This window comes from Pelophylax lessonae, assembly GCF_965119305.1.
Source record: "Pelophylax lessonae genome assembly, chromosome: 2".
NCBI classification, from domain to species: domain Eukaryota; kingdom Metazoa; phylum Chordata; class Amphibia; order Anura; family Ranidae; genus Pelophylax; species Pelophylax lessonae.
Window position 1 is genome coordinate 14,189,185 of NC_138769.1, and position 14,617 is coordinate 14,203,801.

At 48.1% G+C, this 14,617-nt stretch overlaps 1 protein-coding gene across 3 annotated transcripts in view; it reads left to right on the plus strand.

Moving 5' to 3' along the window:
• Window positions 1-14,617, plus strand: part of HAO2 (hydroxyacid oxidase 2) — a 65,384-nt gene that overhangs the window by 37,468 nt on the left and 13,299 nt on the right. The window contains exons 1-3 of one of the 3 annotated variants that reach the window (XM_082246976.1): window positions 6,722-6,740; window positions 6,803-6,860; window positions 10,764-10,916. In XM_082246976.1, coding sequence (XP_082103102.1) covers window positions 10,786-10,916 — 131 coding nt within the window. In that variant the 5' untranslated portion in view covers window positions 6,722-6,740; window positions 6,803-6,860; window positions 10,764-10,785. Of the gene's footprint in view, window positions 1-6,696; window positions 6,861-10,763; window positions 10,917-14,617 lie in introns of those variants that run through there. The other 2 variants (XM_082246975.1, XM_082246977.1) reach the window with 2 other exon arrangements.

The following is a 14,617-nucleotide window of genomic DNA, read 5'->3' on the forward strand; positions in this document are numbered from 1 at the left end:
TTTTGAGCGTTGGGCGTTTTGTATACAGCGTCAAAACGCTCAGATGTGAACAGGGGCCATTGAAATGAATAGGATTTGTCTTGTTGGGCGTTTTGAGAGCTGATCCTAGAGCAGAAAAACTCCCCAAAAACGCCCCAAAACGCCTAGATGTGAACGGAGCCTAAGGGTTTCTTTAACTAAACTAGTGGAAGAGACTCGAGTGCTAAAATCCCGCGAGTTAGGGGGCACAAATTACTTGCCCTGCCCCGGGTGCTGACAACCCACGCTACGCCACTGCCGTGGAGACAGAACGGCGGTCTGCCGCTGTAAACAGGGCAGACCGCTGTTCTGTCAGTAATTAAAAAAAAAAAGGGATCCTGTGTTCCTTATTAAGAACACAAGTCTCTGTGTTCATGCAGAAACCCCCCCCCCCCACAGTTAGAAAGCACCCCCTAGGAACACATTTAACCCTTTGGTCGACCCTGGTGTTAACCCCATTCCCTGCCAGTGTATATTTATAGCACTGATTACTGTAGTAATGCCACTGGTACCCCCCAAAAGTGTCAAAAATGTCAGTTAGGGGTCCGATCTGTCCGCCGCAATGTCGCAGTCCCGCTAAAAATCGCTAATCGCCGCCATTACTAGTAAAAAATAAATAAATAAAAATGACATAAATCTTTCTCCTAGTTTGTAGACGCAATAACTTTTACGCAAACCAATCATTATACGCTTATTGGGATTTTTTTTTTTTTTTTTTTACCAGAAATATGTAGCAGAATACAAATTGGCATAAAATGATGAAAACATTTGATTTTTAATTTTTTTTTTTTTTTTATCGGGAATGTTTGATAGCAGAAAGTAAAAAATATTGTTTTGGTTTTTTTTTTAATATACAGTTATTGGGATTTTCTTTTTACTAAAAATATGTAGCAGAATACAAATTGGCCTAAGATGATGAAAAAATTTGATTTTTTTTTATTTATTTTTTTTATTGGGAATGTTTATAGCAGAAAGTAAAAAATATTGTTTTTGTTTTTTTTTCAACATACAGTTATTGGGATTTTCTTTTTACTAAAAATATGTAGCAGAATACAAATTGGCCTAAGATGATGAAAAAAATTGATTTTTTAAATTTTTTTTTAATTGGGAAGGTTTATAGCAGAAAGTAAAAAACATTGTTTGTTTTTTTTTTCAATATACAGTTATTGGGATTTTCTTTTTATCAGAAATATGTAGCAGAATACAAATTGGCATAAAATGATGAAAACATTTGATTTTTAATTTTTTTTATCTGGAATGTTTGATAGCAGAAAGTAAAAAATATTGTTTTTTTATTTCAATATACAGTTATTGGGATTTTCTTTTTACTAAAAATATGTAGCAGAATACAAATTGGCCTAAGATGATGAAAAAATGTGATTTTTTTAAATTTTTTTTTTAATTGGGAATGTTTATAGCAGAAAGTAAAAAATATTGTTTTTTTTTTGTTTTTTTTTTCAATGTACAGTTATTGGGATTTTCTTTTTACTAAAAATTTGTAGCAGAATACAAATTGGCCTAAAATTATGAAAACATTTGATTTTTATTTATTTTATCAGGAATGTTTGATAGCAGAAAGCAAAAAATATTGTTATTTTTTGTTTTCAATATACAGTTATTGGGATTTTCTTTTTACTAAAAATATGTAGCAGACTACAAATTGGCCTAAGATGATGAAAAAATTTGATTTTTTTTTATTTATTTTTTTTTATTGGGAATGTTTATAGCAGAAAGTAAAAAATATTGTTTTTGTTTTTTTTTCAACATACAGTTATTGGGATTTTCTTTTTACTAAAAATATGTAGCAGACTACAAATTGGCCTAAGATGATGAAAAAATTTGATTTTTTTTAAAAAAATTTTTAATTGGGAATGTTTATAGCAGAAAGTAAAAAACATTGTTTTTTTTTTTTTTTCAATATACAGTTATTGGGATTTTCTTTTTATCAGAAATATGTAGCAGAATACAAATTGGCATAAAATGATGAAAACATTTGATTTTTATTTATTTTATCAGGAATGTTTGATAGCAGAAAGAAAAAAATATTGTTATTTTTTGTTTTCAATATACAGTTATTGGGATTTTCTTTTTACTAAAAATATGTAGCAGAATACAAATTGGCCAAAAATGATGAAAACATTTGATTTTTTAATTTTTTTTATTGGGAATGTTTGATAGCAGAAAGTAAAAAATATTGTTTTTTTTTTTTTTTGTTTTTGTTTTTTTCAATATACAGTTATTGGGATTTTCTTTTTATTAAAAATATGTAGCAGAATACAAATTGGCCTAAAATGATGAAAAATTTAGATTTTTTTTTTTTATTGGGAATGTTTATAGCAGAAAGTAAAAAATATTATTTTTCTTTCGGAATTGTCGCTATTTTTTTGTTTATAGTGCAAAAAATAAAAACCACACAGGTGATCAAATACCACCAAAAGAAATCTCTATTTGTGGGGAAACAAGGACATCAATTTAATTTTGGTACAGTGTCGCACGACCGCGCAATTGTCCATTAAACTATGGCAGCGCTGCATCGCAAAAAAATGGCCTGGTCATTAAGGGGGGGGGGGGGGTAAATCCTTCCGGACCAGAAGTGGTTAATATACCTTCCTATCTAGCAGTATAAGGATTAAAAATATCCAATGTTGATTAAAAGAGTGAAGTTCGGCTTTAAAATTGGTTTAATTAACAAGAAAAAGCCGTTACCTTCACCTTTCTACCAAATAGGAAGCCTCGTCTCTCCTATAAGAAATCATTTAAAACTTATTTTTCTGTGCAAAGTGGTAAAAAAGTGAGTCAGAGGTGAATATGAAGGAGTTAAAATGTTTTGGAATGTAGCAGATGTGAAATGTAATTTGGTGTCTAATGTGTAAACCAGCAGAAGGGTGACAACTCTGATCATTGCGTAACTGACACACTGCTGTCATGTGGGGGGAGGAGGATTGGGGGGGGGGGATGTCACTCTTCCCCCTCCTACTATTCTGCATCAGCAGCTTTGGCTGAGATAGAAGTGTGCTGGACAGCTGGACCCGGGGTGACAGCTGACCGAGTTACAGGGCACTGACCCACCCGCCATGTACTGAGGGACACCACTAGACCCAGACTCCCCCACCACACAGGGGACACCACCAGACCCAGACTTCTCCACCACACAGGGGACACCACCAGACCCAGACTCCCCCACCACACAGGGGACACCACCAGACCCACACTCCCCCACCACACAGGGGACACCACCAGACCCAGACTTCTCCACCACACAGGGGACACCACCAGACCCAGACTCCCCCACCACACAGGGGACACCACCAGAGCCAGATTTCTCCACCACACAGAGGACACCACCAGACCCACACTCCCCCACCACACAGGGGACACCACCAGACCCAGACTTCTCCATCACACAGAGGACACCACCAGACTCCTCCACCACACAGAGGACACCACCAGACCCAGACTCCCCCACCACACAGAGGACACCACCAGACCCAGACTTCTCTACCACAGGGGACACCACCAGACCCAGACTCCTCCACCACACAGAGGACACCACCAGACTTCTCTACCACACAGGGGACACCACCAGACCCAGAATTCTCCACCACACAGAGGACACCACCAGACCCAGACTCCTCCACCACACAGAGGACACCACCAGACCCAGACTTCTCCACCACACAGGGGACACCACCAGACCCAGATTTCTCCACCACACAGGGGACACCACCAGACCCAGGCTTCTCCACCACACAAGGGACACCACCAGACCCAGACTCCTTCGCCACACAGGGGACACCACCAGACCCAGACTCCTCCACCACAGAGGGGACAACACCTGAGCCAGACTCTTCCACCACACAGGGGACACCACAAGACCCAGACTCCTCCACCACACAGGGGACACCACCAAACCCAGACTCCTCCACCACACAGGGGACACCACAAGACCCAGACTCCTCCACCACACAGAGGACACCACCAGACCCAGACTTCTCCACCACACAGAGGACACCACCAGACCCAGACTTCTCCACCACACAGAGGACACCACCAGACCCAGACTTCTCCATCACACAGAGGACACCACCAGACCCAGACTTCTCCACCACACAGAGGACACCACCAGACCCAGACTTCTCCACCACACAGGGGACACCACCAGACCCAGACTCCTCCACCACACAGAGGACACCACCAGACCCAGACTTCTCCACCACACAGGGGACACCACCAGACCCAGACTTCTCCACCACACAGGGGACACCACCAGACCCAGACTTCTCCACCACACAGGGGACACCACCAGACCCAGGCTTCTCCACCACACAAGGGACACCACCAGACCCAGACTCCTTCGCCACACAGGGGACACCACCAGACCCAGACTCCTCCACCACACAGAGGACACCACCAGACCCAGACTTCTCCACCACACAGAGGACACCACCAGACCCAGACTTCTCCATCACACAGAGGACACCACCAGACCCAGACTTCTCCACCACACAGAGGACACCACCAGACCCAGACTTCTCCATCACACAGAGGACACCACCAGACCCAGACTTCTCCACCACACAGGGGACACCACCAGACCCAGACTCCCCCACCACACAGGGGACACCACTAGACCCAGACTCCCCCACCACACAGGGGACACCACCAGACCCAGACTTCTCCACCACACAGGGGACACCACCAGACCCAGACTCCCCCACCACACAGGGGACACCACCAGACCCACACTCCCCCACCACACAGGGGACACCACCAGACCCAGACTCCTCCACCACACAGGGGACACCACCAGACCCAGACTTCTCCACCACACAGGGGACACCACCAGACCCAGACTTCTCCACCACACAGGGGACACCACCAGACCCAGACTCCCCCACCACACAGGGGACACCACCAGAGCCAGATTTCTCCACCACACAGAGGACACCACCAGACCCACACTCCCCCACCACACAGGGGACACCACCAGACCCAGACTTCTCCATCACACAGAGGACACCACCAGACTCCTCCACCACACAGAGGACACCACCAGACCCAGACTCCCCCACCACACAGAGGACACCACCAGACCCAGACTTCTCTACCACAGGGGACACCACCAGACCCAGACTTCTCTACCACAGGGGACACCACCAGACCCAGACTCCTCCACCACACAGAGGACACCACCAGACTTCTCTACCACACAGGGGACACCACCAGACCCAGAATTCTCCACCACACAGAGGACACCACCAGACCCAGACTCCTCCACCACACAGAGGACACCACCAGACCCAGACTTCTCCACCACACAGGGGACACCACCAGACCCAGATTTCTCCACCACACAGGGGACACCACCAGACCCAGGCTTCTCCACCACACAAGGGACACCACCAGACCCAGACTCCTTCGCCACACAGGGGACACCACCAGACCCAGACTCCTCCACCACAGAGGGGACAACACCTGAGCCAGACTCTTCCACCACACAGGGGACACCACAAGACCCAGACTCCTCCACCACACAGGGGACACCACCAAACCCAGACTCCTCCACCACACAGGGGACACCACAAGACCCAGACTCCTCCACCACACAGAGGACACCACCAGACCCAGACTTCTCCACCACACAGAGGACACCACCAGACCCAGACTTCTCCACCACACAGAGGACACCACCAGACCCAGACTTCTCCATCACACAGAGGACACCACCAGACCCAGACTTCTCCACCACACAGAGGACACCACCAGACCCAGACTTCTCCACCACACAGGGGACACCACCAGACCCAGACTCCTCCACCACACAGAGGACACCACCAGACCCAGACTTCTCCACCACACAGGGGACACCACCAGACCCAGACTTCTCCACCACACAGGGGACACCACCAGACCCAGACTTCTCCACCACACAGGGGACACCACCAGACCCAGGCTTCTCCACCACACAAGGGACACCACCAGACCCAGACTCCTTCGCCACACAGGGGACACCACCAGACCCAGACTCCTCCACCACACAGAGGACACCACCAGACCCAGACTTCTCCACCACACAGAGGACACCACCAGACCCAGACTTCTCCATCACACAGAGGACACCACCAGACCCAGACTTCTCCACCACACAGAGGACACCACCAGACCCAGACTTCTCCATCACACAGAGGACACCACCAGACCCAGACTTCTCCACCACACAGGGGACACCACCAGACCCAGACTTCTCCACCACACAGGGGACACCACCAGACCCAGACTTCTCCACCACACAGGGGACACCACCAGACCCAGGCTTCTCCACCACACAAGGGACACCACCAGACCCAGACTCCTTCGCCACACAGGGGACACCACCAGACCCAGACTCCTCCACCACACAGAGGACACCACCAGACCCAGACTTCTCCACCACACAGAGGACACCACCAGACCCAGACTTCTCCATCACACAGAGGACACCACCAGACCCAGACTTCTCCATCACACAGAGGACACCACCAGACCCAGACTTCTCCACCACACAGGGGACACCACCAGACCCAGACTCCTCCACCACACAGAGGATTCCACCAGACCCAGACTCCTCCACCACACAGGGGACACCACCAGACCCAGACTTCTCCTCCACACAGAGGATTCCACCAGACCCAGACTCCTCCACCACACAGGGGACACCACCAGACCCAGACTCCTCCACCACACAAAGGACACCACCAGACCCAGACTTCTCCACCACACAGGGGACACCACCAGACCCAGACTCCAGGGGACACCATTCTGGTACAGTAAAGATTGCCACATACTATCCTTCACCTGTACAGGTAAGAATCCCCACATTTAAACAATTGTCTGTAGACCTGACAATAAGTACTGCACTGTCATTGGCTGAATCACCAATGACCATACAAACCTTTAAAATGGCACAAAGAAGAGGAAATAGTGACAAATGTTATCCTAGTCACTGTCCATGAGAGGGCCAAGTTTATGTTGTGACTGCTGATAGATCCTGTCCAGTGTCTGTCCTCCCTGTATTAAAGCTGTCCTACCTGCGTGGTTTCTGTGCTACCTGTATTATATTTGTCTTACTCTATGGTGACTGTCCTAACTTTATTATGTGTGTCCTATCTGTGTGGTGCCTGTCCTACTCTGGTGTCTGTCCTCCCTGTATTATGTCTGTCCTTTCTGTGTGGTGCCTGTCCTACTCTGGTGTCTGTCCTACCTACATTAACTGTCTTGCCTGTATTATCTCTGTGCTACACTGCTACCTGGATGGTATCTATCCTACTCTGCTGTGTCTGCCCTACCTATATTCTGTCTTTCCTTCCTATGTGGTGTCTGTCCTACCTGTGTGGTTTCTATCCTACCTGTATTAAGTCTGTCCTAACTGTATTACTTCTGTCCTACCTGTGTTGTTTCTTTCCTACCTGTATTATGTCTGTTCTACATGAATTATGTCTATCCTACCTGTATTATATCTGTTCTACCTCTATTATGTCTGTTCTACCTGTATTATGTCTGTTCTACCTGTATTATATTTATCCTACCTGTATTATGTCTATCCTACCTGTATTATGTCTATCCTACCTGTATTATGTCTGTTCTACCTGTATTATATCTATCCTACCTGTATTATGTCTATCCTACCTGTATTATATCTATCCTACCTGTATTATGTCTATCCTACCTGTATTATATCTATCCTACCTGTATTATGTCTATCCTACCTGTATTATGTCTGTTCTACCTGTATTATGTCTATCCTACCTGTATTATATCTATCCTACCTGTATTATATCTATCCTACCTGTATTATGTCTATCCTACCTGTATTATGTCTATCCTACCTGTATCATATCTATCCTACCTGTATTATGTCTATCCTACCTGTATCATATCTATCCTACCTGTATTATGTCTGTTCTACCTGTATTATATCTATCCTACCTGTATTATATCTATCCTACCTGTATCATATCTATCCTACCTGTATTATATCTATCCTACCTGTATTATATCTATCCTACCTGTAATATGTCTGTTCTACCTGTATTATGTCTGTTCTACCTGTACTATATCTATCCTACCTGTAATATGTCTGTTCTACCTGTATTATGTCTGTTCTACCTGTATTATATCTATCCTACCTGTAATATGTCTGTCCTACCTGTATTATGTCTGTTCTACCTGTATTATATCTATCCTACCTGTGTGAAGTTTCTCCCACCTGTATTAAATCTGTCCTACCTGTATGATGTCTGTCCTACTCTGTGGTATTTGCGACACCTGTATTAAATCTGTCCTACCTGTGTGGTTCCTGTCCTACCTCTATTATGTGTGTCCTGCCTGTGTGGTTTCTTTTCTTCCTGTATTATGTCTGTCCTACCTGTGTGAAGTTTCTCCATCCTGTATTAAAGCTGTCCTACTTTGTGGTATTTGTGCCACCTGTATTATGTCTGTCCTACTGTATTTGGTCTGTCCTACAGCTCCAGGACCACGTCAGCATACGTTAGGCCCCAAACCGGACTTTTGGACCTAGTAGTGGGGCTCACACCAGCAGAACCTCCCTAGGCCTCAACCCAGGGGAAGAGAGCAAGTAAATGGCCTGTCAAAATATTTATATCCTCCCTCAGCAAGCACCAGTGGCCTAAACCTCCTACTGGATTGGCTGAAGAAAATATAACTTTTCATAACCTAATTTTGTATGTAAAACCTTGTACTATGACCTGGCGATAGTGGAAAATCACAAGCCAACCTAAATATTCTGTAAATCTAACACTTCCTATTCCTGATATGTGCCCGCTGTATCGTGTACTTGTATGAGAAAGTCTCCTGTTCTCTTTTTGTATTGCTTCCCGTGTGTGAAATCCCTGGTGTTCATGCCAATCCCGCTGCTTTCCTATTTAAAGCTGACCACACTAGGCATGAGAGCATAGCCTGCTCAGTTCTCTAGCTGTGCTGGGACATCAGCCTGCTCTCCTCCAATGATCAGACTTGTCCTGAAACACACACCCTGCACAGCCATTCACTGGGAAGATCAGCGTGCTACTGCTTCTCCTACGCCAGCTCTTATGCAGCTGGGAATAGAGCAAATGTGATCAGCCTGGGCTGACTACAGCCCAGCCAAAAACGAAATTGCCCTGATAGCCCCTAGGACAAGAGGGCTACACCTGTATGGTGTCCCTCCAGTGTCGGTCTCCCTTTGTATGGTGTCTGTTCAGTGTCTGTCCTCCTTATATTTTGTCTGTCCAGTTTCTGTCCTACCTGTACATTGTCTATCTTTTACTATGTCTATCCTCTCCATACGGTGTCTCTCCGGTGTCTGTCCTCCCCGTCCGGTGGCCCTCCTGTCTGTCCTCCCTGTACGGTGTCTCCCCGGTGTCTGTCCTCCCCATACGGTGTCCCTCCTGTCTGTCCTTCCTGTATGGTGTCCTTCCTGTCTGTCCTCCACTGTACTGTGTCCCTCCTGTCTGTCCTCCCTGTACGTTGTCCATCCTGGCGTCTGTCCTCCCCTGTACGGTGTCCATCCTGGCGTCTGTCCTCCCCTGTACGGTGTCCCTCCTGTCTGTCCTCCCTGTAGGGTGTTCCTCCTGGAGTCTGTCCTCCCCGTACAGTGTCTCTCCGCTGTCTGTCCTCCCCGTACGGTGTCTCTCCGGTGTCTGTCCTCCCAGTACGGTGTCTCTCCGGTGTCTGTCCTCTAGTACGGTGTCTCTCCGGTGTCTGTCCTCCCAGTACGGTGTCTCTCCGGTGTCTGTCCTCTAGTACGGTGTCTGTCCTCTAGTACGGTGTCTCTCCGGTGTCTGTCCTCTAGTACGGTGTCTCTCCTGTCTGTCCTCCCCTGTACGGTGTCCCTCCTGTCTGTCCTCCCCTGTATGGTGTCCCTCCTGTCTGTCCTCCCCTGTACGGTGTCCCTCCTGTCTGTCCTCCCCTGTACGGTGTCCCTCCTGTCTGTCCTCCCCTGTATGGTGTCCCTCCTGTCTGTCCTCTAGTACGGTGTCTCTCCTGTCTGTCCTCCCCTGTACGGTGTCCCTCCTGACTGTCCTCCCCTGTACGGTGTCCCTCCTGTCTGTCCTCCCCTGTACGGTGTCCCTCCTGTCTGTCCTCCCCTGTATGGTGTCCCTCCTGTCTGTCCTCCCCTGTACGGTGTCCCTCCTGTCTGTCCTCCCCTGTACAGTGTCTCTCCGCTGTCTGTCCTCCATGTACGGTGTCTCTCCAGTGTCTGTCCTCCCCGTACGGTGTCTCCCTGGTGTCTGTCCTCCCCGTACGGTGTCTCTCTGATGTCTGTCCTCCCCGTACGGTGTCTCTCTGATGTCTGTCTTTTAGTACGGTGTCTCTCCAGTGTCTGTCCTCCCCGTACGGTGTCTCCCTGGTGTCTGTCCTCCCCGTACGGTGTCTCCCTGGTGTCTGTCCTCCCCGTACGGTGTCTCCCTGGTGTCTGTCCTCCCCGTACGGTGTCTCCCTGGTGTCTGTCCTCCCCGTACGGTGTCTCCCTGGTGTCTGTCCTCCCCGTACGGTGTCTCCCTGGTGTCTGTCCTCCCCGTACGGTGTCTCCCTGGTGTCTGTCCTCCCCGTACGGTGTCTCCCTGGTGTCTGTCCTCCCCGTACGGTGTCTCTGGTGTATGTCCCCCCCCCCCCACCCTTTACAGTGTGTCTCCTGTATCTGTTCTCATGGTGTAACGATTGACTTCTGCAGTTCCTCTGACCCTTTCCTTGTCTCTCCTCCTCAGGTCGGGGCTGGGGGATGCCGAAATGCCCCTCATTTGCCTGTCGGACTATGAAGCCTACGCCAGAGATCATTTACCTAAAGCCACCTGGGAGTATTATGCTGCAGGGGCCGATGACTGCTGCACGCGGGATGACAACTTGCTCGCCTTCCAACGGTAAACAGAGAGGATTCTGGGAAACTTCCTTTTGCTACAGAAGGAAGCTCACTTCGCAGTGTTAAAGGAAAACTCCAGCAAATTTGAAGTCTTTGGAGAAGGGTCAGGTCATCAGTTATCCCCATTGGCGAGATTCCCTTCAGTTTCTGGGAGTTCTTTCATAAATGTGTTTTAAGGACTGGTTCACACCGCTTGTGGTGGGAGAATGCGCATTTTCCCGCACTTAATGAAAACACACTGCTCTCTGCAGACACGCGTGGGTGACCATTAAGTATTAGTGACACCCCCAGGCCTCTAGCAAATGCATATGGGGTCACCAAAACACATGGTACCAAAGTACCATGCAGTTTGGAGTGGTGCGATTTTGAAATTTATGGACTGTCCTAAATGCTCTACGCAGAAAGGTGCGCGCTCAGATGGACCTTTTTATGGTGTGAACCAGCCCTAAAGGTCCGGTAAACATAACACACGTAACATAGGTTTATATGAACAGCAATGGTAAGTGAGGCCTTGGTCAGAATAAACCTCATCGGCATATTTACAGATCAGGCCATGTCATTCTGCAGAGTGGTGCAGAAAGTACAAAGTGCAAAATTCCTCAATCCATCGACCAGCCGGTTCCCAGGGGGAGAGAAGGCGTTGTTGTGGCTGCAGGAGTAGCTGCTGTGTGGTTGTTAGTCACATCTAGTATGTTCCTCATTAACCAGTTAGGCGCCAAGCAGTGCCCTGACAAGATCATTAGTGCCCAGGGCAAAGATGTCAAATGCCGCTCCCCTTCTTTATTTGTGAGCTTTTGTGGAGGATAGAGAGAGAGCACAGCCTGCACCTCTTCCTGGCTTTCTCTTCTCCTCCTTGCCACTTCCAGTGCTGGGCTGACAGTAGTAGTGATGCCACTGTCACTACTCTTGTCATGTGTCATGTGTGGCCTACCGCGCGTGGGTTCTTCCGGGCTACATTAGGCACTTTGTACAGGGTCACTTTGGTACACACATGGGGTACCTTTACTTTGTGTAATTTTTCTCAACACTTTGGGGCAAGGCTGAGGCTGCCGTGGGGGAATACTCAATCGTAAGGTGGGCCTCCATGCTTAGATATGAATGTACACCATGTACATTAGCATGGCAACTGTTCTCCAGATGACTCTCAGTCCCCCATGGCAATGTATAACTTCACAGTAACTTGCATTTAGGAGGGACACGCTGAGTCGGTGTCCACATCCACCCGTCCAGCATTTTCCACTAATACTTCCCAGGAGCAGAGTGGGCCCCGTCGTGCACTCTGTGCTGGTTCCACACGTGCACTCTACTTAACTCTTCGACCTCTGCACCTCTGTAAAAGTTTGAGAACCCCTCCAGTGCAAATCTGCTCCCGTTGCTATGGGAGACAGACCGCCGGTGGAAGAAGTGCCGACAACCTCTCCCTCACTGCTAGAGGCCGTACCACCTATAACAGGTATACGCTATTGACAGGCTGCTTGTTACACTTCTGTTACTCTTGGGCACGCTGGTCTCTCTGCATTGAAAGGGGGCACGCTGGTCATTCTGCATTGAAAGGGGGAACACTGGTCATTCTGCATTGAAAGGGGGCACGCTGGTCTCTGCATTGAAAGGGGGCACGCTGGTCTCTCTGCATTGAATGGGGGCACACTGGTCATTCTGGATTGAAAGGGGGCACGCTGGTCATTCTGCATTGAAAGGGGGCACGCTGGTCACTCTGCATTGAAAGGGGGCACGCTGGTCTCTCTGCATTGAAAGGGGGCACGCTGGTCTCTCTGCATTGAAAGGGGGCACGCTGGTCACTCTGCATTGAAAGGGGGCACACTGTGGTCACTCTGCATTGAAGCGGGCACACTATACCTTGATTACTGAAGGCTCCTTTCACACTTTTGTGACCTCAAAGTCACACAATTTTTTACAGCGTTTTTTGCCGCAAAGCAATGCCTATTACATTTTTCTGTTTGCGCCCCCCCAAAAATTTTCAGCACCAGCCGCCACTGGTCCCCACTCCTAACTATAGGCTAGCGCGCTGCCCCGGCATACATAAAAGAATGCAGTCCAGCAATTATAAGTCCTTCAGAGACACTTCTCCAGCACTGGTGTCTTCAGGGATGAACCCCAGGTTAAAAGTGTCTGCTGCAGGCCATTGCAAGCGACCTTCTCCTACTCCTCTGTGTCTCTTTGTCCGTCTCCATCCCTTTCACTGGAACTCCTTGTTTTCTCTTCCTTGCTGGCTCTCTATGCTACAGGGCCGACTGTGAACCTGACCACTGTCACATTTTTATATCACACAGGGCAAGTGGGCAGGACTCAGACAGGAACCCACCAAAAAAGACCAGGCAAAGTGTTAACCCCCGCCCTCCCACTAATGACTGCTACAACCTGCTTACAAGCCAGATTTTCTAGTACAGAGGGCAATCCAATGAAGGCCTAAAGGGACATTTTACCCAAAACTGTCATTTCAGGGTTAAGTTGATGATGGAGATCTAAAGGCTTTCTTCTACTTTAGGGGACTCTACTAGTGGGATCTCTGTGCTAAGATATGGCAACTTGAGATAGAGGGGGTTCAATCTGCACTTGGGTGGAAGCTTGATGTGCCATTGGAAGACTGCAATTGGGGGTTATGTAGCACATGTTATAGAATGACTGGCTGGCAGAATTATGGACCATGTGTTTGTGTCGCCGAGGCTTCTCACCTACACATGGAGGAAACAAACATTTTACTGCTCGAAATCGTAATAGGTCCAGTCTGAGTCCTTTAGCCTGGAGACTTTGTAGAGTTTTGAGTGTGATAAAGTCTCTATTTCTAGGTCTTCATCTCACTTGGTAGCCAAACCTCATTCCTAGTCTTGGCTGTCCACGGACCTTTATATACTGTATGTGACCTGACTGCTGATCGGGGCTCTCTCCCTCCTTTATACAGTGATCCGTCATTACTTTATGATCACCACCTAATATTGAGTAGGTCCTGCTTTTGCCAATAAAACAGCCAAGCCAACACCTCAGACTCATTGTTGTGTTCCTCAAACCATTCTTGAACCATTCTTGCTGTGTGGCAGGGCACATTATCCTAAGAAAGTGGCCACTGCTATCAGGGAATACCGTTTCTATGGAGGGGTGTATTTGGTCACCAACAAAGTTTAGGTAGGTGGTACTTTAGGTAGGTGGTACTTGTCTAAGTAACATCCACATGAATGGTAGGAACCAAGGTTTCACATCAGAACAGTGCCCCAAAGCATCACACTGCCTCCGCCAGCTTGCCGCCTTCCCATACTGCGTCTTGGTGCTACCAGGAGCGTGTAACACCTGGTTTTGGCTGTGATACATTCTATTCTCTCTTTCTGTTTGTCCACCTGCAGGGTGATTGTTGTGATCAGAGTCTGGGTGGAGACCATACGTGATTTAAGCCAGCCAAGCCTGCAGTCTCATGCTTGTGATATTGCAATTGGAAATTGTGCCCCAAGCTCTCTTTTTGTCTGCCCTGCTTGATAGTTTGAATTCCCCTGTTGATGACCTCGAATCAGATATCGACTACTCTCTGAACTCCAGCTGCCTTTTGACTACAGATTTGACCCAGACTACTCTGAACCTTGTCTGCCTGGTATCTGGACGGTCATTTAGCCACTCCGCCTGTCTGCCAAGCGCAAGTACCTGTTTGTTGAGCTCAGCTTGCCCCTGCCCCGGCGTGGTAGCCAGGCACTGTAG